Source organism: Callospermophilus lateralis, chromosome 1 (assembly GCF_048772815.1).
Source record: "Callospermophilus lateralis isolate mCalLat2 chromosome 1, mCalLat2.hap1, whole genome shotgun sequence".
NCBI classification, from domain to species: domain Eukaryota; kingdom Metazoa; phylum Chordata; class Mammalia; order Rodentia; family Sciuridae; genus Callospermophilus; species Callospermophilus lateralis.
In genome coordinates, this window is record NC_135305.1 from 215,524,059 (window position 1) to 215,548,824 (window position 24,766).

At 44.8% G+C, this 24,766-nt stretch overlaps 1 protein-coding gene across 9 annotated transcripts in view; it reads right to left on the reverse strand.

Moving 5' to 3' along the window:
- Smarca4 (SWI/SNF related BAF chromatin remodeling complex subunit ATPase 4) overlaps positions 1 to 24,766 on the reverse strand; it is a 90,776-nt gene that overhangs the window by 55,294 nt on the left and 10,716 nt on the right. For 8 of the 9 annotated variants that reach the window (XM_076848569.1, XM_076848594.1, XM_076848587.1 and 5 more), the window contains exons 2-11: positions 19,097 to 19,349; positions 16,881 to 17,013; positions 15,707 to 16,111; positions 15,310 to 15,408; positions 12,916 to 13,174; positions 10,078 to 10,204; positions 9,381 to 9,554; positions 7,608 to 7,781; positions 6,377 to 6,544; positions 6,245 to 6,295 (exon numbers count right to left, since the gene is read on the reverse strand). In XM_076848569.1, coding sequence (XP_076704684.1) covers positions 6,245 to 6,295; positions 6,377 to 6,544; positions 7,608 to 7,781; positions 9,381 to 9,554; positions 10,078 to 10,204; positions 12,916 to 13,174; positions 15,310 to 15,408; positions 15,707 to 16,111; positions 16,881 to 17,013; positions 19,097 to 19,318 — 1,812 coding nt within the window. In that variant the 5' untranslated portion in view covers positions 19,319 to 19,349. The remainder of the gene's footprint in view (positions 1 to 6,244; positions 6,296 to 6,376; positions 6,545 to 7,607; positions 7,782 to 9,380; positions 9,555 to 10,077; positions 10,205 to 12,915; positions 13,175 to 15,309; positions 15,409 to 15,706; positions 16,112 to 16,880; positions 17,014 to 19,096; positions 19,350 to 24,766) is intronic. The other variant, XM_076848554.1, reaches the window with a different exon arrangement.

A 24,766-nucleotide genomic window follows, 5' to 3' on the forward strand; every position in this document is an offset into this window, starting at 1 on the left:
CTGAAAGAGAATTTACCACATGACCTGAGCTTCCCTGGGCTCCATCCCTGAGGCACCCAGAGGGAACAGGACTAATTGTGACCAACTGAGAAAGGAATCTCTCAACCTCACGCCCAGAAAAGGTTGGACAAACATGGCTGTTGATAGAAAAAAATGGGCGAATTATACAATCAGCCCTCTGTGTCCACAGGTTCTGCATTCAACCAACCCATATTTGGATGGGAAATATTTTAAATATTTTTAAAAATTTTTGTTTCTAGCCAGGCGTGGTGGCACATACCTTTAATCCCAGTGACTCAGGAGGTCAAAAGAGGAGGATCCCAAGATTGAGACCAGCCTCAGCAACTCAGTGAGTCTCTAAGCAACTGAATAAGACTATCTCAGAACAAAAAGATCAAAAGGGCTGGAGATGTGATTTAGGGGTTAAGTACCCCTGAATTCAATTCCCACTACCAAAAAATAAAAATAAATAAATTTAGAAAATTTTTGTTTCTAGACCAGTGTAGTGATACATGATTACAATCCCAAGAACTTGGGAGGCCAAGGCAAGAGGATCAAGTTTTGAGGCCAGGCTCAGCAACTTGAGAGACTCTAAGCAACTTAATGAGACCCTGTCTCAAAATAAAAAGGGCTGGAGATGTAGAGATGTAGCTCAGTAGTAGAGTGCCCTTGGGTTCAATCCCCAATACCAATAAATAAACAAACAAACAAACAAATTTTCCCATAGCAACAAAGACAGAATTCCTCATTTGAAGCTATTAACTTTAGATGAATGCTTTCTTCCTTTTCAGTTCCTCATTATTTCCCAAAGAAAACCTCCAGGATAAGAATGAAGCTCTTGGTATACCTATTTTTTAAAATGGTGCACTCATGGAGTTGGGGCTGTGGCTCAGTGGTAACACACTTGCCTGGCATGTGTGAGGCACTGGGTTCAATTCTCAACACCACTATAAATAAATAAAATAAATAAAGGTCTCTCAACAACTACAAAACTATTTTTAAAAAATAAAAATAAAATGGTACGGACTGGGGATGTGGCTCAAGGGGTAACGCGCTTGGCATGCGCGGGGCACTGGGTTTGATCCTCAACACCACATAAAAATAAAATAAAGATGTTGTGTCTACCAAAAACTGAAAAATAAATATTAAAAAAGTTTTCTCTCTCTTTAAAAAAAATAAATTAATTAAAATAAAATGGTGCACTCACTGTCAACACCATCTGTATTCCGAGGGATATACTCTCCATGCACATGAAAAACTCACCCAGAGCAGCCCACCTCTGCCTAAGCAATGGGCTCTACAGATTAACTCAACCAGGAACTCTGAATACTGAATATGTCAAAATTCTGACTGATGTGCCCTGGGGAGAGGCTTGGCCGTCAATTTTTTAAAGCTACCTAGATGACGGAAAGCACAGCCAAGGCTGAGAACAAAGAAAATGCCCACACAGCATCCTGTGACAGAAATGAATAGGGGAGTGCCACAGCAACAACTCAACAGAACTTTTTCAGGTGAAATCATTTCAGAGAATTCTGTCTTTGGTAACTCGCAACAGTCATTCACTTCTGGGAGACTGGTCTGTAGAAAAAACATGCATCGGCTGAAGACTCAATTTTGTCTCTCCAAAATCTCTACACTGAAGCCCTAACACCTAAGACAACAGTGCTGGGAGACGGAGCCCATTGGCCATAATCAAATCAGATGAAATCATGAATGCAGCCCACTCATGATGGGATTAGTGCTCTCATATGTGACACCAAGAGGTAGGGGCTGTAACTCCGTGGTAGACACATGTTAGCACACATCAGGCTCTGGGAGTCATTCCCAACATCAGAAAAGAAAAAAAAATGAGAAGGTACAACTGTGTATGGTGTCCAGTTACTCTGGGAGGCTGAGGCAGGGGATCATTTAAGCCCACAAGTTCAAGACCAACCTGGGCAACATAGAAAAACCATGCCTCAAACAAAACAAAACAAACAAACAAAACACACCAGAGATTTCTTCTACTCTCCCCATCCACACCACAATCCCCAATGTGAGAACAGCAATGGCCACCCATTACCCAGGAAAGGAACCCTCGCCAACAATTAACAATGTGAACACTTTGATCTTTACTCCTAGCCTCTAGAATTGTGAGAAAATAAATGCCTGTTGTGTAATTCCCCAGTCTATCCTACTTTACTATGACAACACAAGTTCACCATGACAGCATGAAAATACAATGGACAAGCCAGGTGTAGTGGTACACACCTGAAGTCCCAGCTACTCAGGAGGCTGAGGCAGGAGAATTATAAACTCAAGGTCAGCCTGCGCAGCACAAAAAATAAAAAGACAAAAATCATAATGGACAATGATGCCAATACATGAATGTGCAACAGGATGGAAGGAGACAACTGAAAGTCCCTAGGGGAGAAGAGTTAAGCACGTGTGGTACAGAACAGTTCAGAGTAGCACCTTCGCATCAGCTATGAACTGAAAGCAACCTTCTAAAAAGTTACTAATCGTGAGTTGGGGATATAGCTCAGTTGGTAGAGTGCTTGCCTCGTGTGCACAAGGCCCTGGGTTCAATCCCCAGCACCACACACAAAAAAAGTTATTAATCTTAAAGACAAAAAAAAAAAAAAAACAACACACACATTAAAACAAAAACAGAGAGCCAGGTGTGTTGCTACTCAGGAGAATGGGACAGGAGGATCAAGAGTTCCAGGCCAATCTGGTCAATATGGCAAGACCCTGTCTCAAAATTTGAAAGACATGAAAAATAGAAGTACATGCCTCAATATGGAAAGTTGCCCATAACACTTACTAAATGAAAAAAGGTCCATGTCTCACCAGCCTATGAGAGAGCTTATTTCATGTGATCATTTTTTTCCTACAGTGAGTATGACATTCAATTAAGCAGGTGGCAGCCATCTCTATCAGGGAACTTTAGAAAGGACAAGGTAAGCTAGGCATGGTGGTACACAGCTGTAATCCCAGAGCCTTGGGAGGCTGAAGCTGGAGGATTGGAAGTTCGATGTAAGCCACAGCAACTTAGTGAAACCCTGTATCAAACAAATTTTTAAAGAGACTGGGGATGTGGTTCAGTAGTAAAGCATCCCTTGGTTCAAACCCCGGACAAAGGGGGAAAAAAGTACATGAAGTCATCTGAAAAGACTTCTCAGATACAATTCTAGACAAGAATCAGAAACACTCAGGGGCCATGCAAAGGAAGGGTACTAGGTAGCTATGGTGTAGTTCAGTGGAGGAGCATGTTCTCTGTGCGCAGGACATCCTGGGTACAATCCCCAGCACAAGAAAAAGAAAGAAAGGCACGGAGAGGAAAAGTACAGCACAGCAAGCAAACACCCCAACAATGCACCATGGTTTCCCTCCCAGAAGGATTGAGAGGGATGGGAAATGCTCCCTTTGTTCATATCTTTTTTTTTTTTTTAAGTTGTCAATTGACATATTTATTTCTTTATATGTGGTGCTGAGAATTGAACCCAGTGCCACATGCCAGGCAAGTGCTTTACCATTGGGCTACAATTCCAACACATTGTTCATCTTTTTATACATATTTTTTTTCCCCAAATGAGCACATGGAATGAGAACGGTGGTAATTATCACGTGGAAAAGACAGGCAAGCAGGGATAGTGACCCCTCTTCAAGTGAGCCACTTCATACTGTTCTGACTTCTACAACCATATTCTAAATAAATAAATAAATAATGTGTGTGAAAAAATGAAACCAGTAAGAATGGAAGAAAGGGCTGGGGTTGTGGCTCAGTGGTAGAGCACTCACCTAGCATGTATGAGGCACTGGGTTCGATCCTCAGCACCACATAAAAATAAAATAAAGATATTTATATTATAACTTACAACTAAAAAATAAATATTAAAAAAGAAAAAAAATAAAGAATGGAGGAAACTACCACTAATGGGGTCATGAGGGAAGAATTCCTCCCAAGTAACTTCTCAACAAAGCATCTAGAACATATCCTCTCAGGCTGAAGGATCATAATCAAACACTAATGCTAGCTGGGAGACTTCTTCATAGACTACGGGTTAGTATGCTTTCTGTGTATCCTAGAACTTAGTAAGTAAGAGTATCATGGCTGATGGTAGCCAGGTTACTGATTTCAGAAATAAGGAAAGAGTGAAGGAAAGAAATAGCACTGAGGTGAGGGATTAGGATTGTAGGTATCAGGGTGATGGCATGTGGCAATTAAGTGCACACACATCTATTCCCTAAATCTAGCTGCTGAGAGAACCTAAGAGCCATTACAGTCACCAACAATAAGCACACCCAAAGCAAGATTTGAATTCTATTTTTCTCTAATAAAATGAACCAGGACTCTAAGAAAAGAGACTGACTCAGGGCATGGGCAATGGAAGCAGCTTAGTCTGGTAAGAAGGATGCATACAAAGAATGATAGGGACATATCAAAAGAACACAGGAGCCAATATGAAGGGGATCACACTGGCCCAAATCAAATAATCAAAGTGAATAATAGTAAAAGATTATAACCCATTAAATCAAACAAGGGATGGAGATGAGGCTCAGGTAAATAACTTGCTGAGCATATGCAAAGCCCCAGATTTGATCCCCGCTGTCCCACCAAAAAAAATGATGATGATAATGATGGCGATGAAATCTAAAACATAAAATAAAAATCCATAAAATTATGTATACCAGGGTTATCAGACTATGGTCCCTGGATCAAATGGGAGAGAAGATGCAGCTTTATTTATGGAGAAAGGCAACTAATGAATGCACAGAAATGATGGGGTAACTTTCATCGCAAAAACCAATGCAGGGCTGAGTGGTGGCTCAGTGGTAGAGCGCTTGTCTAGCACATGTGAGGCATTGGGTTTGATCCTCAGCACCACATAAAAATGAAATAAACATATGTGTCCACCTACAACCAAAAAATAAATATTAAAAAAAAACCAATGCAGCATGAAAAAGTTGGAGAGCTAAAATATATTCACATAGTCTCTAGTACCACAAGGTACTTACTGACTACTGGAAAAGCAAAAAAAAATTTATAACAGAGGCAGACAGCAAGTGATCAGGGTCAATGTCATCAGTGATATTACAAACCTATGCAACACATTCTCAACATAATGCACAGAGGAGGACAAAGGGTTACTTTTGAGGTCTTCTTGCCAAAAACACATAAGCATCTAGTAACAAGAAAACATCAAACCCAAACTGAGTACCACCAAATGAAATACCAGCCTATGCTTCTCAGAAAATCAAGGTCATGAAGGTCACAGAAAAAGCAAAGAGAGGTTCAAGATCTAAGAAGACTAATAGGAGATCTCCAGTAAGTGCCATTGGGGGCTTTTTGTTATTGGGAAGGGTGTTGGATGGACATGGGGGAAATCATAATGCAAAGGTGTATATGTAAGATGAGACTATCACATCAACATCATAACTACCAGGGTGCAAGATGGAAGAGAATGACCTTGCCTTTGGGAAGTTAACACCAAAATCAGGGAAGTGAAGGGCTGTCAGCATGTACCTTACTCTCAAACTGTTTAGGAAAGAAGACAGGTGAAAACAACAAAGTAAAAAATCTATATACAAATAAGGCAGGACAGGATTTGCACAAAAACAGGGTTTGGTGGGGAGGGGAAATAGGCCTAGCTAGGCACAGTGGTGCACGCCTGTAATCCCAGCAACTCGGGAGGCTGAGGCAGGAGGATTTCAAGTTTGAGGCAGCCTCAGCAACTTAGCAAAGCTCTAAGCAACTTAGTGATACTCTGGCTCAAAATTAAAAAAATAAAATAAAAAGGGTTGGGGATATAGCTCAGTGGCAAAGTACCCCTGGATTCAATTCCCAGTACCAAAAAAAATAAAATAAAAAAATAAAGAAAAAAGGCGGGGAAAAAGGTCTGGAAACAAATATACCCAGTGAGTGGGATGGAAGTGATGTACACACTGGATTCTTATAAATGCTCATTATATATGGCTTTTGTGGTTTACAAAGAAAAGATTTTGGAGACAGGATGCATTTTAGTGACAGAGCACTTGCCTAGCATAAAGCAGAGGGTTCAGGAAAAATATAAATTTAGAAAATCAATAATACTTTTTAAAATAAACAAAGACTTCTGGGCTAGGGATAGAGCTCAGTAATACAGCATTTGGAGGCTAGCACACACGAACCCTGGATTCCATAACCAGAATTTCTAGAAAATTATACAGACCCACACTGCAGGGCTGTTGGCATTTCCATAAGAAATCCCTGCTTCCTCACCTCGCCATCCGGTCCAATTGCAGGTGTCTGCCCTTCAGCATTTTCTGCCTTCTGGAAGTAAAGAGAGACATAGGTGACCCCACAGGCTAAGGCCACCCATATAGACACTCTTCCAGACAGGGCTCAGCGCACCTTCTTTTTCTTTTTCTTCTTTTTCTCCTTGGCAACCTGGGCAGCCTTATGCTGCCGTACCAGCTCTGTGAGGTTGGCCACATACTCGTCTGTCTGCTGCAAAAGGTAGGCCAAGCGCTTGTCCTTCTTCTGGTCGATGAGTTTGCGGTAGCCCTCCTCATCTTCAGCCTAAGAAGTGTGGGATTGTGACACTGGTTTGTAGGACCTGCACATCTGCTGGCCTCCAGCAAACCCAGGGGCAAGAGCCCCACTGGGGGTTTCATTAACCAGCAACCCGCAGAACATTTCAGAGCAGTTGGCTCTGATCCCACCCTGCTTCAAAGGCATCAGCTCCCGCTTCAGTATCTCCTCAAATCCAAACTCTCTCTAAGCTACATCATTGCCACAAAACCCCACAGCAATCCCCTCTCCTTTCTGAGATCACTTCAACCTGGAGCTGAAGTGCTCCTGGAGCATTCCCTTATGTTCAGAATTAATTTCCAGTCCTACCAATGGCCTGCAGGTCCCATGGGCCCACATGGCTCGCCCTTGCAAGCTCTTGACCTCACATCCTGCCCCAATACAACAACATTTCACAGACACAGGGCCACTTCTTCTGTCTTGTACTTGGCTGTCTGCCACTTCTGCCCTCTCTTTCTGGGGGTCCTTCCTGCACATCTCTGCAGGGTCATGCTCACCCTTTGAGCCTCTGTTCTGAGGCCTTCTCATTCCCCTGCTCTGTTCTCTGCACTGTCTTTTCATCATTCCAAACTAGCATATTCATTTCATTCAAAAAACTAACTCTCTTAAGTGCCCATACCACCCAAGAGGGCAGGGACTACGTCCTGTTCCCCAGTGTATCCTCTGTACCCTTAGCAGTGCCTGGAAGAGTGGGCCAGCAATGTCTGCCCAACTAGTGACTCATTCATAAACAGTCAGACACATTTATTCTGAAGGTAAAGAGTGTGGACTGCATCTTCTGTGGCTCTCACTCAACCTAGGGCAGAGAGCACCAACTCCTTCTCTCCGGAGACATAGGACAGTCAGTGAACAAGCCCTAAGACCATGTTAGCCACTCTGATGGCCAGAGGGACCAGAAGATCTGAGCCCAGGACTCGCTCCCTCCCAAACACAAGCCCCAACTCTAATCCAAGCAGCAGAATGCCTAGCATGATCCTGGGTTAACAGGCTGCTGGTACCCGAAACACTCAAAGCACACAAGGGACTAAAAGCAAGAAAACAAAACTCTTACCATGAGCCTCCGCATTCTTTCCTTCTCAATTCGTTCATTTTCTTTCTTCTGCTCTCGCTCTGTGTTGGCATGGTATGTGGCTACTGCCTTGGTGAGTTTCTGGATTTTGCCTGTGACTGATCTGTGATATTCTTTAAAATCCTTGGCATGCTGAAGAATGCTATTGAGGTATTCCTGCAGAGACATGTGCAAAAGAAGACTGAACACTCAATGGAAGTCATCACAATGTCACCCAGAGTCAGACAGGACTCTGTAGGCAGTTCGTTTACAAAAGCTGGGCATGGCCAGGTGCAGTGGAGCACGCGGGTGATCCCAGCATTTCAGGAGGCTGAGATAAGAGGATTGTGAGTTCAAAGCCAGCCTCAGCAACAGCAAGGCACTGAGCAACTCAATAAGACCCTGTCTCTAAATAAAATACAAAAAAAGGCTGGGAATATGTCTCAGTGTCTGAGCACCCCTGAGTTCAATCCCTGGTACAAAAAAAAAAAAAACCCTCCTCAAAATAAAAAAATAGAAAGGCCTGGGAATGTAGCTCAGTGATGAACTGCTATTTTATCTTGAAAAAGATAATAAAAATTTCCCCAGCATTGCAAAATAAACAAGAAAAACAGATTGATTGTAAATTTCAAAGTTTTTAGTTTTTAACTAGCTTTTAATTCATGAATACACAAAAAAGGGAATTGTGTATTCAAATTGCAAATAATAAAAAGTTGGGCTGGGGATGTGGGTCAAGCGGTAGCGCGCTCGCCTGGCATGTGTGTGGCCCGGGTTCGATCCTCAGCACCACATACAAACAAAGATGTTGTATCCATCGAAAACTAAAAAAATAAATATTAAAATTCTCTCTCTCTCTCTCTCAAAAAAAAAAAAAAAATGTTAACAGTAGGGCTGGGGTTGTGGCTCAGTGGTTGTTTGAGCGCTTGCCCTTGCACACATGAGGCACTGGGTTCGATCCTCAGCATAAATAAATATATAAGTGAATGAATGAATAAATAAATGGTATTGTGTTCATCTACAACTAAAAAAATTTTTTTAAAAAAGTTAAAAGTAGTTAACACTGAATATTAAAAGATATCAGAAATACATGTTCATTATTTAAAAACTTCAGGAAATATCAATGAGCAACAAAATGCACAGAATCAGCTCCAAATCCTCTCCGATGAGGACTTTTGACTGCTTAGCTGACCTCCTAAAGTCATGTCAGGCTCTCATTTGCTCAGCACGCTCTGTGGCTCTCACCCCACGCCAAGCAAAAGTCAAAGTCTTCTCCATGGTCACAGACCCTATACCATCTGCCTTGTCACCTCCTTGCCTTCACCTCTTCAGCTCTCCCTGTCATTCACTCCACTCCAGCTAAACTGGGATCCTGGCTTCTCAGAGAAAACAGAGGCACATTCTAGCCCCAGGGTGTTTTCATCTGCCCCTGTATCTGGACTGCTCTCTGCCCATATGTCCCTGTGACTCCCTCCTTTGGGTCTCTCTGTTCAGATCTCACCTTCCCGAGAAACTTCCCTGATCATGTCTTCCTCACTCTTTCCTTGCTGTAATTTCCTCAGATCCTACACCTTCACAATGGGATACAGGGATTTCATTACTGTCCATCCCCTCCCTGTGGCTCAGTTTTGTCCACCAGTGTATTCTCAGTGCCTAGGAGACTGGTAAAATGAACAGAAAAGACTAGTGTTTCTAGAAACAAAACATACAAGGTCCCATCCCGGTGCAAGCTGTAATGAGCAGGCACCCAGGCAGCCCAGGAACAGCTCTGGAACTAACCTGGTGCTTCTGGCGGCGTTTGCGCTCCTGCTCAATCTTCTGCTGTTTCTCTAGCTTCTCAGTGATGCGGGCCTCTCGCAGGGACTGACGCTTGCTGCGCTTGTAGGCCTTGGCATTAAGGGCCGTCTCCAAGGCTGTGTCCCTCCGCATGCACACCACAACCTCCTGGCGTAGCTTCAGGGAGGAAGAAGAAACAATGACACTGAGGAAGATACCTCTGCTGTGCCTACAGTGAAATATATAATTGCCGATCATATACAAGGCAGGCGATGCTGCCTCCCAAAGGATCCTAATTAACTGCCTTATGTACCCATGGGTGGTGCAGGCAAGAGCAGAAGGTGAGCATTCTGCACACCTGGTCAGAGAATCTTCTTGTGCCTCATGTCTTCAGCTTGTCTTCCCACACACAACACAATTCCTTATGAAGCACTGGAGAGTCACTTCACTCTCCTGCTTCTGTGGGCAACTGGAGCTTAGGGAAGGCCCACACTTGCATATTATGTGAGCAGCACTGCCCCACCATGGAACAAGACACAAGGAGAGGATAAGACAGTGAGTTAATATATGCAGGTTGGCATGGCTGCCTAAACCATACAGGTACTCTGGATGATAATCCCGCAAGAAGTTTTTGGGGTCTCAGCATGACAGGTGGTGGGAAAGGCCTATTCCCTAGATCCAGGACCACACTGGAACTTACCTGTCTCTGGAAGTTAAGCAGCCTGAGGGCCTTGAGCTCAATGGTCGCTTTGGTTCTCAAATCCCCGGCCAGGGACCCGGGGAGATTTTCAAGTTCCTGAATTCGGTGTGCAATGCGAGCCTGCAGCCTAGGCGAAAAGAAAGGGAAAAAAAGGATAGGTGGTAAGAGGGACTATATTTATAAGAAGCCACCTGGTGCCTGTCTTTAAAGCCAGAGCTTCTGAAGACTCTCTCAAGACAGACAGACCTGGCCCTGAAACATGAACTCCCTCAAAAAGGATGCCAGCCAAAACATAGAACAGAGAAGGCAACCAGAAAGTTTCTCAGGACCAGGCCACACAAACCACAAAAATCAAGACACCTACTGGCTGGCTCATAGCATATTAGTAGTGAATTTCTGGCATCAGACTAACCAGAATCTGTCCCTACCCTGGCATGGATAAGACATGGGGCCTCAGAAATCTACTGAGCCAGAAAATGTTCAACATCACTACAATTAGAGAAATGCAAATTAAAACTATACTGAGATTTCATTTCACCCCAGTCAGAATGGCAATTATCAAAAATACAAGTAACAATAAATGTTGGCAATGATGTAGGGGAAAGGTACAATCATACACTGCTGGTGGGATGGCAAATTGGTACAACCACTCTGAAAAGCAGTATGGAGATTCCTCAGAAAACTTGGAATGAAACCCCCATTTGACCCAGTTATCCTACTCCTCAGCATACACCCAAAGGACTTTAAATCAACACACTATAGTGACACAGCCACATCAATGTTTACAGCAGATCAATTCACAAAAGCTAAGCTATGAAACCAACCTTAGTACCATTCAACAGATAAATGCATAAAGAAAATATGGGGCATATACATAATGTATGGCTGGAATACTACCCAGCCATAAAGAAGAATGAAACTAGGGCATTTGCTGGTAAATGGATGGAACTGGAGACTATCATGAAATAAGCCAGTCCCCAAAAACCAAAAGCCAAATGTTCTGATATGCAGATATGGACTTCAATGGTGGTGGGGGTGGGGGTAACTAGATTGGGGAGTAGGGGCAGATGGGAACGGGAAAAAGAGCAGAATTAATAGGAGATGACTTTTCTATGGTTATATACGTATGCACGAACAGGGCTAGGGTTGTAGCTCAGTGTTAGAGCACTTGCCTAGTGCATGGGAGGTACTGAATTCAATTCTCAGCACTACAAATAAATAAATAAAATGTCCACTGACAACTAAAAAACATGTTTTAAAGAAGAGCCAGGCTCAGTGCCACATGTCTGTAATCCCAGCAACTTAGGAGGCTGAGGCAGGAGGATTGCCAATTGAAAGCCAGCCTCAGCAAAAGTGAGGTGCTAAGCAACCCAGTGAGACCCTGTCTCTAAATAAAATACAAAACAGAGCCAGGATGTGGCTCAGCGGTCAAGTGCCCCTGAGTTTAATTCCCAGTACCAAAAAAAAAAAAAAAAAAAAAAAAATATCACAACCAGTATAACTCCACATCATGAACAACTACAAAAATGAAAGTTGTACTCCATATATTTTCTGCTGTCATGTATTAAAAAAAAAATTAGTTCCGGGGCTGGGGTTGTGGCTCAGTGGTAGAGCACTTGCCTCGTACTCTGGGTTCGATTCTTAGCACCACATTAAATAAATAAATAAATAAATAAATAAATAAATAAATAAATAACAAGTGAAATAAAGGTGTTGTGTCCAACTACAACTAAAAAATAAAATTAAAAAAAAAAATAGTTCCAAGGCTTCTGATCAAATCAAAATAAAAACAAAAGTGCGCGCGCACACACACACACACACACACACACAGAGAAATCTATATCTATTGAGCCAGGCTGGGGTTGTGGCTCAGTGGTAGAGCGCTTGCCTCACAAGTGTGAGACACTGGGTTCAATACTCAGCACCACATAAAAATAAATAAAGGTATCATGTTGGGGCTGGGATTGTGGCTCAGTAGTAGAGCACTCCCCTAGCATGGGCGGGACCCAGGTTCTATCCTCAGCACCATATAAAAATAAATAAATAAATAAAGGCATTGGTTGTGTCCATCTACACCTAAAAATAAACATTTTTAAAAAATAAAAATAAATTTAAAAAAAAGTATCATGTCCATCTACAACTAAAAATATAAGAAATCTGTTGAGCCTATTAACCTCACTGTCCTCATCCATAAACTAAGGACACCCCTGAGAGTAATCTACAGGCTTGATTTGAAGGTTAAATGAAACAATTCTCTTGCTCAGTCTTTCACACACTTATTTACAGAGCACCCACTATGCTGCATCAATCTTTTAGGGTATAGAGTCTCAGAACTGAATGAGACCATTAAGGTTGTTGCTCCCATGGAGCTTGCAGTCTCATTGGGAAGAAAGGCCAGAAGGGATAAAAAAATAAATAGTAGACTGGGAATATGATTCAGCTGTGACTCAGTGCTTGCTGAAGATGGAAGGCCATAGTTTTCATCCTTAGCACTGGGGCAGAGGAGGGAGAGGAGTAAATCCTGCCACTAATTCCAGAGTGGCTAGTGCTTGGAGGAAATGCCTGGAGTGAGGGGGACTGGGAAGAGCTTCTATACAAAGGGAGACCTCAATGGCCACATGGGGACAAAGTGGGAAGCCACTTTTGTGGTCTGAACTTGAGAAATGAATGTTAATCAACTGTAAGGACTTACACTGCTGTGTTGAAGGAGGCGCTGCAAAACTGGAAGGCTGGGAGGCTCCAGGGGGAGTTGGGCAAAGCTATCACCACTCCAGTGACTCTCAGGATGGGGAACCACACCTTAGCCAATCAAAGTGGAGCCAGTGGGCTACGTCTCACCTGTATTCCCGCTCCTGCAGGATCTCTACAGGGTCCAGGCCCCTGGGCTTCTGGATCGGGGTGATGCGGCTCTGCTTCTGGTGCAACGGCACCAAAGGTGCGGGCTGGGCTGGCTGCCCTGGGGACTGTGTCTGAGGTGGCATCACAGGTGAGGCAGCAGGCGGGACAGCAGGGGGCGCAGGTGAAGGGCGTCCTGTCGGCTGCGGGGGGATCAGTTTCTGAGGGGTGCTTGTGGGGGCAGCAGCATTCGCCATGGGTCCTGGGGAGAGGCGAGCAGGATGGGGACATGTTGAGCCCAGAGACAATTCTTCAGTGAAAATGCAAAGCCTGCCAGGTGGCTTGCCACCTGGGAACAGACCAACCTCTCCCCACCTCCTTCCTCTCACCCACCAAATGCCACCCTGCTTCTCACCCAGGCATCTGCCTCCCTCCTGCCTCGAGGTTCATCTCTCTTCCTGATCTCCACTCCGCTCCCTGACCCCAGTCTTCACTCACCCACATCTTTTTGGCCTCTGGCCTCTAAGGACCCACATTTTCTTGTCTTTCCTCTACAATAGTCCCCCCTCTCATTAGCAGCTTCTCTTTCTGCTATTTTAGTTACCCTCAGTCAACCAGTCTGAAATATTATGTGAAAAATCCTAGAAACAAACAACTCATTAATTTAAAATTGTAACCTGTCCTGAGCAGTCACATCACACTGCTTACTTCATTTGCCTCCCTCCATCTTATCACCACACATCATCACAAAGAGTGAGGACAGTATACCAGTGTTGTTTTTTGCAGCACTGGGGATTGAATCCAAGGCCTCCTGCATGCTAAGAACATGCTCTAGAATTAAACCATATCCCCAGCCCAAGTATTTTTATTGTTTTATGGCACTGGGGATTGAATCCAAGGGTATTTTACTGTGAGATCCATCTTTAGTTAATTAGTTAGTTTGTTTGTTTATTGATTGGTAACAGGGACTGAATAACAGGGGCACTTAACCACTGAGATACATCCCCAGCCCTTTTTAGGTTTTATTTTGAGACAAAATCTCACTAAGTTGCATAGGGCCTCACTAAGGTGCTGAGGCTGGATTTGAACTTGTGATCCTTCTGCTTCAGCTTCATAAGTCACTGGGATAACAGGTGTGTGCCACTGTGATCAGGTTAATTTTATTTTAGGATCTCACTAAGTTTCCCAGGATGGACTTGAACTTGCCATCCTCCTACCTTAGCCTCTTGAGCCAATGGGGTTACAGGCACACATTACTACACCAAGCTAATAAGATAATTTTAGAGACAAAGACCTTATTCACACCTTTTACTACTGTGTGCTGTTATAATTGTTCCATTTTATTGCTAGCTGTCTCTTATCTCTGTGACTAATTTATAAATTAAACTTTGTCACCAGTATTCATGTTAAGTAAAAAATAACTAAGAGTGGTGTCACAAATTTGTAATCCCAGCTATTTGAGAGGCTGAGACAGGAGGATCACAAGTTCAAGGTCAGCCTCAGCAATTTAGGAAGGCCCTGTCAAAATAGTTAAGTAAATAAAGGCAAAAAGTAAAAAAACGCTGGGAGTGTAGGTCAGTGGTAAAGAATCTCTGGGTTCAATCCCCAGTTTCCCAGTACCACAAAAGAAATGGGAAGGGAGGCACCAAGAAAAAAAGAAAAGGATGAGAGATTGGTTTGGGCCTATCCATGGTAGCTAACACCCACTGGGGCTCTTGGAACGAATATATCCTCCATGGAAAAGTGGGAACCACTACACTCTACTTCAAAGTGAATTCAATTTTAGTGACTAGTTCTTTGATGAACATCAATACACCTCAGACTCTAAGATGGCCGCAAATGAATCCATCTTAGCCATTATATCTATCCCAAACACATATGGACCCTGAAATATAACCAACTTTTACAGACATGGACATGGAACCTCAGGACCTCACTGGACCAAGGACACACATAGTGAGGGTGATAGGACCCTAAACTCTCTTATCATCCTACCTGCCTCCCACAGGGATGTTCTTGGGAAGGAAGACAGATTGAGATGTGCCCTCCAGGAAGGAATTTGCCTGTGGTGCCAGGTGCACCTCTCAGGCCTTTCCCTTGAGTCTCATGGTAGACCCATTCATTGCTCTCTTCTGCTTGTTACTGGTTTAAAGAAACCCCAGGATAACCTTGACCCACAACACAAAAGGGCAACTGTGGAGCAGATCTGAGCCCAAGACTTTGGGAACTGACCAGGGATAGATGAGACCAAGAGGACACCACAGGAAAACATGTGGTTTCTGCTCTGTTCAAGCAAGCGTCCTAAGTATTCTCTTTGATCAGGCTCATCTCAGGACTTGCAAGCTTCAAGCTCATAATAGAGAGGCAGGACACAGATGAAGAGAGAAGTGATCTTACCTTCAGGCCAGGGTTTGGGAGGCCCTCCAGGGGGCTGACCAGGCATCCCAGGGGGCACACCTGAGGGTCCTGGAGGTGGCATGTTGGGCCCTCCCATACCTACATGCAGGGGGAAACAAACAAAGGAGAATAAAATGTGAATTGTCTTCATACCCACACCTATCCATGAGCATCCTTGGCTTAGGGCACACACCTATCCACAAGCCCTTAGGTGTAGATCTCAAGGGGAGTTGAAAAAATTACATTTATATCATGACAACGACCTGGACACCTGAGCAGTCACTTGAGAAGCCCACCAACAACAGAGCTCAGGATCATCTATCATTGCTACCCAGGTTCTGGCCAGTTCACTCTGGACTTCTTCCCCACCCTAGGGACCAGGGATGGTGGGCCTTACCATGAGGCCTGCTGTAATTTGGAGGTGCTGGTCCCGGACCTGGGCCAGGGCCAGGCCCAGGGCCAGGGCCAGGTCCTGTGGCAGACACAGAGGGCGGAGGTAGTGTTGGCATCTGCTGTTGCATCCCAGGCATTGGCCGCTTTCCCTGCACAGCCATTTGCAGGTGGTCAGGAAGAGGTTGCCCCCTAGCCAGCATCTTGTAGGCCATTATTTGAGCTCGAAGCTGGTGCAGCTGGTTCTGGTTAAATGGGGTTGGGCCCCGGTTCTGCTGCCCCAAGGCCTGGGGGTCAGCACCATCTAGTGGGGCCCCTCCTGGCCCAGATGACATTTGGGGACCAGAGGATGGGCCACTGGCTGGAACTGGACTGGAAGCATGCTCAGAGCTGCCCAAGGGTGAGGGGTAACCTGCAAGGAAAGACCAATCCAATGCTCACTTGGCAGCATACATTTGAGATAAAGATAGAGACAGTAAACTGTTCTGTTACACCTATACTGTCTCATCCTCCAAGACACAGAATAGCCCAGTGGCTTCATTCTCATGAGCCAAACACAAGGCACCCAGAGGACATATTCTCAACTCATAGCCTTGGCAGAGCAGCCCACATGGTCAAGTGCTTTGGCCCAGGTTTCAGTAGAGTACAGATGGTTAATGGTGAAGCTATGAATGAAATCCAGGATCTTTCCAGGCCTGCCCTCCTGCCTGGGCAGAGCAGGGTACACATCTTCAGATCAGCCAGACCCATTCCTCTCACTTCCATTTCTCAGGAGCCTGAGGTCCCTGTCCCTGATGCCTGGAATCGCTCTGTAAGTCATCTCCTATATCATTTCTCCATCATCCCCATAAGGAAAAGCCAACTGGCTTGTAAGGCCAAGTCCTGAGCCCTGAGACACTATCTCCACCAAGCTCCCAGATGGCACTGGAGCTCCTAACAAGCTCTCCTCTAACACCCAACTCTGCCCACCATGTATGCTCTTCTAGGGCTGCTCCAAAACAAGAGGGCCAAAGCAGACCACCACCTAACCTCAACCAGACACTCTTTATGGCAGGGCCTTCCCTGGAGCTCAACTGTCTGAGGTCATCACAGAACCCATCTATGGGAACCCTGATAGGAAAAGGTTATACGGGCTCACTATGTATGACCAACACTAAGCAAGAAGAAATACAGAACAGTACCTTGGGAGTGCTGGTCCATGGGGCTGGGTGGGGGCCCCATCCCTGCGTGGCCCCCTGACCGCATCCCCATTCCTTTCATCTGGTTGTAGCGTGGATCATCCGACATGCCCTTCTCATGCATGGACTCCATAGGCTGCAAGTGGCCAACAATAAGGCAGGGTCAACAATGGGAATAGGAAGAGGCGACACAGCAAAGCATCACTGGGAAGAAGATGGATGACAACAAACATCCACCCAATGCTGCCATAGCATCCACCGAGTCACCAACATGGCCAAGGGCTCAGCTCCAAGGCATGGACACGACACCAAGGTAGACACACAAAACAAATGCCACCCAGTGTAGGGTGACAACTGGTGGCCTGGAGGCAAGGAAGCAACTGCACTAGGGGAACAAGAGAGGGCAGGAAGATGTTCTAGAGGCAGTCAGAAACCATAGGAGAAAAGGAAAAGATACTAGGTCTTAGGGAGGGAGTGGTTACATCCAGGACACAAATCTCACTGCTCATCATAACTGGACAGAACATGAAGCTGGGAACCAAGGACCCTCTTCCTTAGGGACTAGAAATCAGACAGACAAGTCTGCCCACAAGAACTGTAAAAACACATCGGACATCTCCCAAACTCTGCACCTCCTCGGTTGCTGGCAGAAAATGAGACTACAGACCTGTTCTAGCCCCCACAGGAGTTAAGGGCAGGTCCTGGCAGAATGATGATGTATATGTCCCTCCTACACTCAGTAGCAGGTTATTCCTCCAGGGGAACCGCTGGCAAAGGGGATGTCATCCAAAATCTTTTTGTGGGCCCCCACTAGGCCTGGGTTAGCACAAGTATTCTCCTTTCTGGGAACTCACAAGTTCACGGCTGACAAAACAAACCTACAACTAACTCAATGTGTGCTGTGCTCAAGGAGAAGAGGGGCCAGGTAAGGGGAAGCTTCATGAGGGACAGGTTAGGCCCTCAGGATGCTGACCAGACCCAAGGTACGGGCCTGTCCCCACCCCTCTTTCCCTGGTTATGGGAGAGACTGAGCTCTGCGCAGTCACAGGCACCCTGTCAGCATGGGACCCTGATCCTAGCAGAGTGTGGAACATATGGCAGGTGTCTGACAAACATACATCAGAGGTGTACAGTGTGTATGTGCCATGCCAGGAGGGCAGAGAAGGAAAGTGAGGGCTGTGCTGGAGAAGGAGCTGGCCTATAAACCAAGAGTGTGAGTGAATGATAGGCCAAAGAGCAAGCGAATAATATGAAGAGCACAGGGCTCCCTACCTTGTTACCAATAGTTTCCAGGATAGAAGGGTCAAAACAGATATTATACAAAAGTTGAGAGAAATGTACAGGAGATGGAGAGGGTTGGCAAGGGAATGCCTCAATGTATTGAAGGCCTCAGAAACAGCACAAATGTAGGGAACAAAGAGAGCTCAGAGGGTGGCATCAGGAGGACTGCAACCCTGATTCCTTATCTATAAAATTTATGTAATAACCACCAGACCTAGTAGGTTTGGGGGTATTCAAGTGGAATAGTAGGGAGGTAAAGAGCCATCAGTGCCAGGTGGTGGGACCCACTCCTAGACCCACCCCTCCACCTGTATCTATGCAGACCCAGGCCTCCTGAGGGCCCTGACAGAGATGTCACCATTTCTTACAGATGCTGGTACATACAAGGGGATATTTCCTCCTCCAAGCCCCCTCAATGACAAAAAGGGATGTAAAATGACATAAAGGGATGGAAATTAATGTATCCACTTTCCTAGCAAAAGCAGCTCTGATCAGCTCAAGTAAGAGGTCAAGACAGTGGCCCAAGCATAAGTTGTGGGCAGGGATTGAGGCACCCCTGCTTTCTGAATTCCCCAGGTAGGCAGAGCAGCCAAAAGGAAACCATGTACCTTAAGCCTCCTTTAGTGATTCAGGCATTTTTCTTTATTGTTGAGTACCCTTTTGAAAGTTCCCATGCAGAACAAGGCGTGCAGGGGATCCAGGGTAGGGCGGCTGCTCCCCACTCCCAGCTCAGGTCAGATTGTGTGCCTGACCACTCTGTTTCCCACAACGGACCCTGGGGCAGGCATCTGGACCAAAACAGCCACCACTGTTAAGGAGGCTTTCCCACTGGCTTTCAGGAGAGGCTCAAGTTCAGAGGCTTCCCACAGTCTAGAGGGAAGGGGTGGGAGGCAGCCAAACTGACAAGTAAATGATATGAAGAGCACAGAGCTCCCTACCTTGTGCATCTGGTGCATGTTGTCCTGAGGGTACCCCCCAGGCCCTTGGGTAGGGATGGGGTGTCCTGCTGAGGGAGGCCCCGGGCTGGGCCCCATCATGCTGTGGGCAGAGCCTGGTGAGGGGCCTGGGCTGGGGCCCAGCATGGCTCCAGGCGAGGGGCCTGGGCCTGGGGAAGGGCCAGGCCGAGGAGTTCCACCCAGTGGTGGGTCTGGAGTGGACATCTTCACGGGAGCTGCAGATGGTGGTCTCCTGCTGAAAAGAAGTCCCAGTCATTCTAGGGGTTGGGGGAATGGGTTAGGCAGGTCAAGGGCAGCAAGGGAAGACTAAAATAGTCATGTCAGAATCATCCATCTAACAGTGCCATTACCCTGACCTGCATCTTTTCTTGATTCCTTTTGGAGAAAGAAATACATCTCAGGCATATAAATCAAATCACAGTCCACCTAGGAAGGGGTGGCACATAGATAAGGGCCATGTACCACTGCCTTACTAGATTCTTCAGCTCCCTGAACATCTTTCTGATCACAATGAAAAAAAAAAACACCTGAGGAAGTACTAATCTATCCTTCATGCTGCTCAAATAATTGCAAATCTTCATATTTCATAACTAAGGCTCAAACAGCATCTGATTAGAACTTCATAAATTCAATCAAAACCAATATTATGACAAGTGACACCCATTTTCCACTGAAGGCAGTGAGAACAAGTTTCTTTAAAATAAATGAACCTGGTCTGGGCACAATGGCGCACATCATCCCTGCGACTAAGGAGGCTGACGTAAGAGAACTGCAAGTTCAAGACCAGCCTCAGCAACTTAGCAAGTCCCTGTCTCAAAATAAAAAGGGCTGAGGATGTGGCTCAATGGTTAAGTGCCTGTGGGTTCAATTCTAAGCACCAAATAATAATCGATTAATTAATTAAATGAATTTAAATTCAAAAAGTAAATTCAGGGCTGGAGGTGTAGTTCAGTGGTAGAACACATGTTCAACAAGAGCAAGGCCCTAAGTTCAATCCCCACCAAGCCAACAAAAAAAGGAAACTGGGGGCTGGGGTAGTGGATCAGTGGTACAGCATTCGCTTAGCATATTGGAGGCACTGGGTTCAATCCTCAGCACCACATAAATATAAATAAATAAAGAAATTGTATCCATCTACAACTAAAAAATATTTTTTAAAAAAGTAGGCTAATACAAAGGTAAGTATCACTCAAAAAATGGCACCATGATACACCTTGACAGTAATATTAAATGTCTGAAGATGATGAATAGTGCTGTAAACTAAAAACTGATACCCAGAACTATAACCCACAGCCCCCACAGATGTAAAAAATTCTGGTGACGCTGGTCAAGGTGGTACACACCTGCAATCCCAGCTATTTGGGAGGCTGAAGCAGAATGGTTAAGTTCAAGGCTAGCCTGGAGATGTGTCTTGAAATAGCATGAGTTGTAGCTCAGTGGTGGAGTGCAGGCCTAGCATGCAAGAGGCACCGAGTTCGATCTTCAGCACCACATAAAAACAAAATAATGTGTCCACCTAAAACTAAATATTTTTTAAAAATAGAATGATGTGTCTTGAAATAAAGAGTGTGGGTTGTAACTCAGTGGTAGAACACTTGCCTTTCATGTGCAATGCCCTGGGTTCCAGTCCCAGTACTGGGGAAGGGAAAACTGATGATATTGGTAAATTAGGCTTGCTATGACAGGACCACGGGTTGGTGTGTGTAGATGTATGTGTGGCACGCTGGGGACTGAACCCAGGTTCCTCATGCATGTTACGCACTTGCTATACCACTGAGCTATATCCCGAACCTGATGAAAAATTTTATAAATTTTTACACACACACACACTTTTTTTTTTTTTTTGGATATAGGGTCTTGCTAAATTGCCAACTGGCCTGAAACTTGAGATCCTCCTGCCTCAGCCCAAATCACTAGATCAACTGCCGTGCATCACCACACCTGTCCTCAATTTTCAACCCCACTATTATGTAAAATGATAATACACTAATAAAAACATTTAAAAAGGGCTGAGATTGTAGCTCAGAAGTACAGCACTTGCCTACAATGTGTGAGGCACTGGGTTTGATTCTCGGTACCACATATAGATAAATAAAATAAAGGTCCATTGACAACTAAAAGAATGAAGAGAAGAAAGAAGAAGAAGAAAGAAAAAAGATGTATGGTACATCAAACAAGAAGTGGATCTTCCAAACCAGAAACTCAGGGCAACAAATTTCCTTCAGGATGTAGGTGTTTTATCTTAGGTTGAATTTATTAAGCCCTTCTAAGTCACTAGTTCTGATGACACTCTGTGCCTTCATCAAAATAAACGAGGGCTGGGGATGTGGCTCAAGCGGTAGCGCGCTCGCCTGGCATGCGTGCGGCCCGGATTCGATCCTCAGCACCACATACAAACAAAGATGTTGTGTCTGCTGAAAACTAAAAAATAAATATTAAAAAAAAAAAAAAATTCTCTCTCCCTCCCTCCCTCCCCTCTCTCCCTCCCCCACTCTCTCTTTAAAAAAAAAAAAAGAATAAAGGAGCCTGTTGCAGTGCCACATGCCTGTAATCCCAGTAGCTTGGGAGGCTGAGGCAGAAGGATCACAAGTTCAAAGCCAATCTCAGGAACTCAGTGAGGCCCTAAGCAACTCAAGTGAAACCCTGTCTCTAAATAAAATACAAAAAGGGCTGGGTATGTGGCTCAGTGGTTGCGTGCCACAAAATTTAGCTGGTTATGAGAGCAGACAACTCCTTGCCATTTGCAGGGACAATAGACACTCACCCCCTGTGTGTGGAAGTATCATGGGTGATTTTAGGCTTCTTTACTTTTGTGTTTTCTAAGTATCAACAATGAGATGGCATTACTAAATCATTTGATTAAAGGGAAAGGCTAAGGGTACACTCATTGGTAGAGTGCTTGTTTAGCATTGATAAGGCCCTGGGTTTTCCATCCCCAGGATGACTCCTTCCCCAAAAAAATAAGATTAAAGGGAATTTTCTATCATAAATCACCTTAGACAGGGTGGCTTACACACAATAGTAATTCATTTCTCACAGCTGTGAAAGTGTGAAATCAAGGAATCAGCATATTCAATGTCTGGTGAGGGCCTATTTCCTCACACCACTTTTTCACTGTATCAATTGGCAGAAAGGGTAAGGGGTGGGGTCCCTGGGATCTCTAAGACACTAATCCCATTCCTGAGGGCTGGGCACAGTCATCTTAATAAAGCCCCACCTCCTAATACCATCACATTGGGCAGCAGATTTTCAACATGGGGAATTTTGGTAATACACAAACATCTATACTATAGCAGGCTTATATAGCCTGTTATTATACAACAGGCTAAAGGATAAACTGAGTCTTTGTGAATGGATTAAGGTCATTAATGTGGGAATAGATTGGTTATCATGAAAATGGATCACTATAAAAGTGATGCATCCCACATGCTGTCTCTTTTCTACAATGATATAATACCATGCCCTTGGACTTCCCAACCTCCAACTGTACGCCAAATAAATTTGTCTTCATATATTACCCTGTTTACGGTATTCAATTATAGTAACAGAAAATACAATAAGACACCATGGCCAGGCGCAGTGGCCACACCCTGTAATCCCAGCAGCTGGGAGGCTGAAGCAGGAGGATGGCAAGTTCAATGAGCCAGCCTCAACAAAAGCAAGGCTCTGTGCAACTCAGAACTGACACTGTGTCTAAATAAAATACAAAATAGGGCTGGGGATGCGGCTCAGTAGGCAAGTGCCCTTCAATTCAATCCCCGGTATCCCGAGCTGGGGATGTGGCTCATGCGGTAGCGCGCTCGCCTGGCATGTGTGCGGCCTGGGTTCGATCCTCAGCACCACATACAAACAAAGATGTTGTGTCCGCCGAAAACTAAAAAAATTAATAAATAATAAAATTCCCTCTCTAAAAAAAAAAAAAATCCCTGGTATCCCACCCACCCAAAAAGAAGACACTGTGGAACTAGGTGCCACTGGGCTCCAGTAAGCTGCCTACCCAGGAAGAGGACTGAGCAAGCTCAGTCAGGAATAACAAGAGGAATAGGATCAGAGGGTGACAATGCCCCAATCCCTACCCTTTTGTTTCCCATCACTGACCTTTCTAAATCAAAGCCAGTGGTTTTTTCAGCAAAGGGCTTGAATCTCTAAGATCATCACTGTGGTCTTTGAACTTGCAGGGAGCATGTATGGTGCTACCTAGGCTCCCTGGAGTCCCTCTACAAGTTCCTTCATGGGCGCTGAAACAAACCAGGAGGCCACCTCACAAGTGAAAGAAGCAAGGACAAACACACACACACAGACAAAAGAGGCAAATAGCATATGTCTGTCTGGGAGGCAATCCAGATGTGTGTGGGCCTCAGGTCAGGTGAGCCTAGGGCCTCTAGAAAAGGAAACAGAACCTGGAAATCCTGGTAGGCAGTCAGAAGCCATGTGATGGGAAGTAAAAGTACTCTGGGCCAGTGTGATGGCACATGCCTGTACAGGAAGGATGAGCTAGGAGAAGTGCAGGCTGAAGGCCAGCCTCAGCAATTTAGCAAGACCCTGTCTCAAAATAAAAAATAGCAATTTAGCAAGACCCTGTCTCAAAATAAAAAATAATTTTAGAAAAGGGAAGGGAGCCAGGCACAGTGGCACATACCTGTAATGTGAGTGACTTGGAAGGTGGAGGCAGGAGGATCACAAGTTCAAAGCAAGCCTCAGCAAAAAGCAAGGCACTCAGTGGAACCCTGTCTAAATAAAATATAAACCCTTATATAAAATATAAGGGTTTGGTGGGGCTCGTGATACACACCAGCAGCTTGGGAGGCTGAGACAGGAGAATCGCGCGTGCAAAGCCAGATTCAGCAACTGTAAGGCGATAAGCAACTCAGTGAGATGCAAAATAGGGCTGGGCATGTGGCTCAGTGGTTGAATGCCCCGTGTTCAAACCCTGGTACCAAAAAAAAGAAAAAAAGAAAAGAAAGAAAAAAAAGGGAAGGGAATGTAATTCAAGTAAAGCGCCCCAGTATTAAACTTCCAATCCTGCAAAAATCAATCAATCATTTAAGAAAGAAATGTCTGGCTAGACACATGCCTGTAATCCCAGTTACTTGGGAGACAAACAAGAGGATCTCTTGTACTACCTATACAGTAGACATTCCAACTTGTTCCCAGGTATTAATTTTAGCACTGGGAATTGTGTATCATTTCATTCACTTGGATCTTCACTCTTTTTATTTTCAATCACTTCAGCTGGGTGTGGTGACTGAGGTACTCCCAAAGACTCTGTGGATGAAGATCTCAATCAAGGCCAGCCTCAGCAATGTGAGGAGACCCTATCTCAAAATGAAAAATAAAAAGGGATGGGGATGTAGCTCCATGGTAAAGTGCCCCTGCGTTCAATCCCCAGTGCAACAAACTAATAAATGCACCTCAGAACAAGCCAGAGGATCTAAGACAAGAAGGAGGATTCTCTGTCCTCAGGGAGTTCCCTCTAACCCACCAGAGAGATACTGGTCTAAATACATGAACACAAACGCTACCTTATCTATCCAATGGATAGATCTGTTTCAGACTCACTTGACCATAACAGAGTCATAACACAAATTTACATCAAGTAACCGCAGCCAGTTTCATAAATCTGCCCTGCCCCTCTGCTCCCTATTCTTTGTC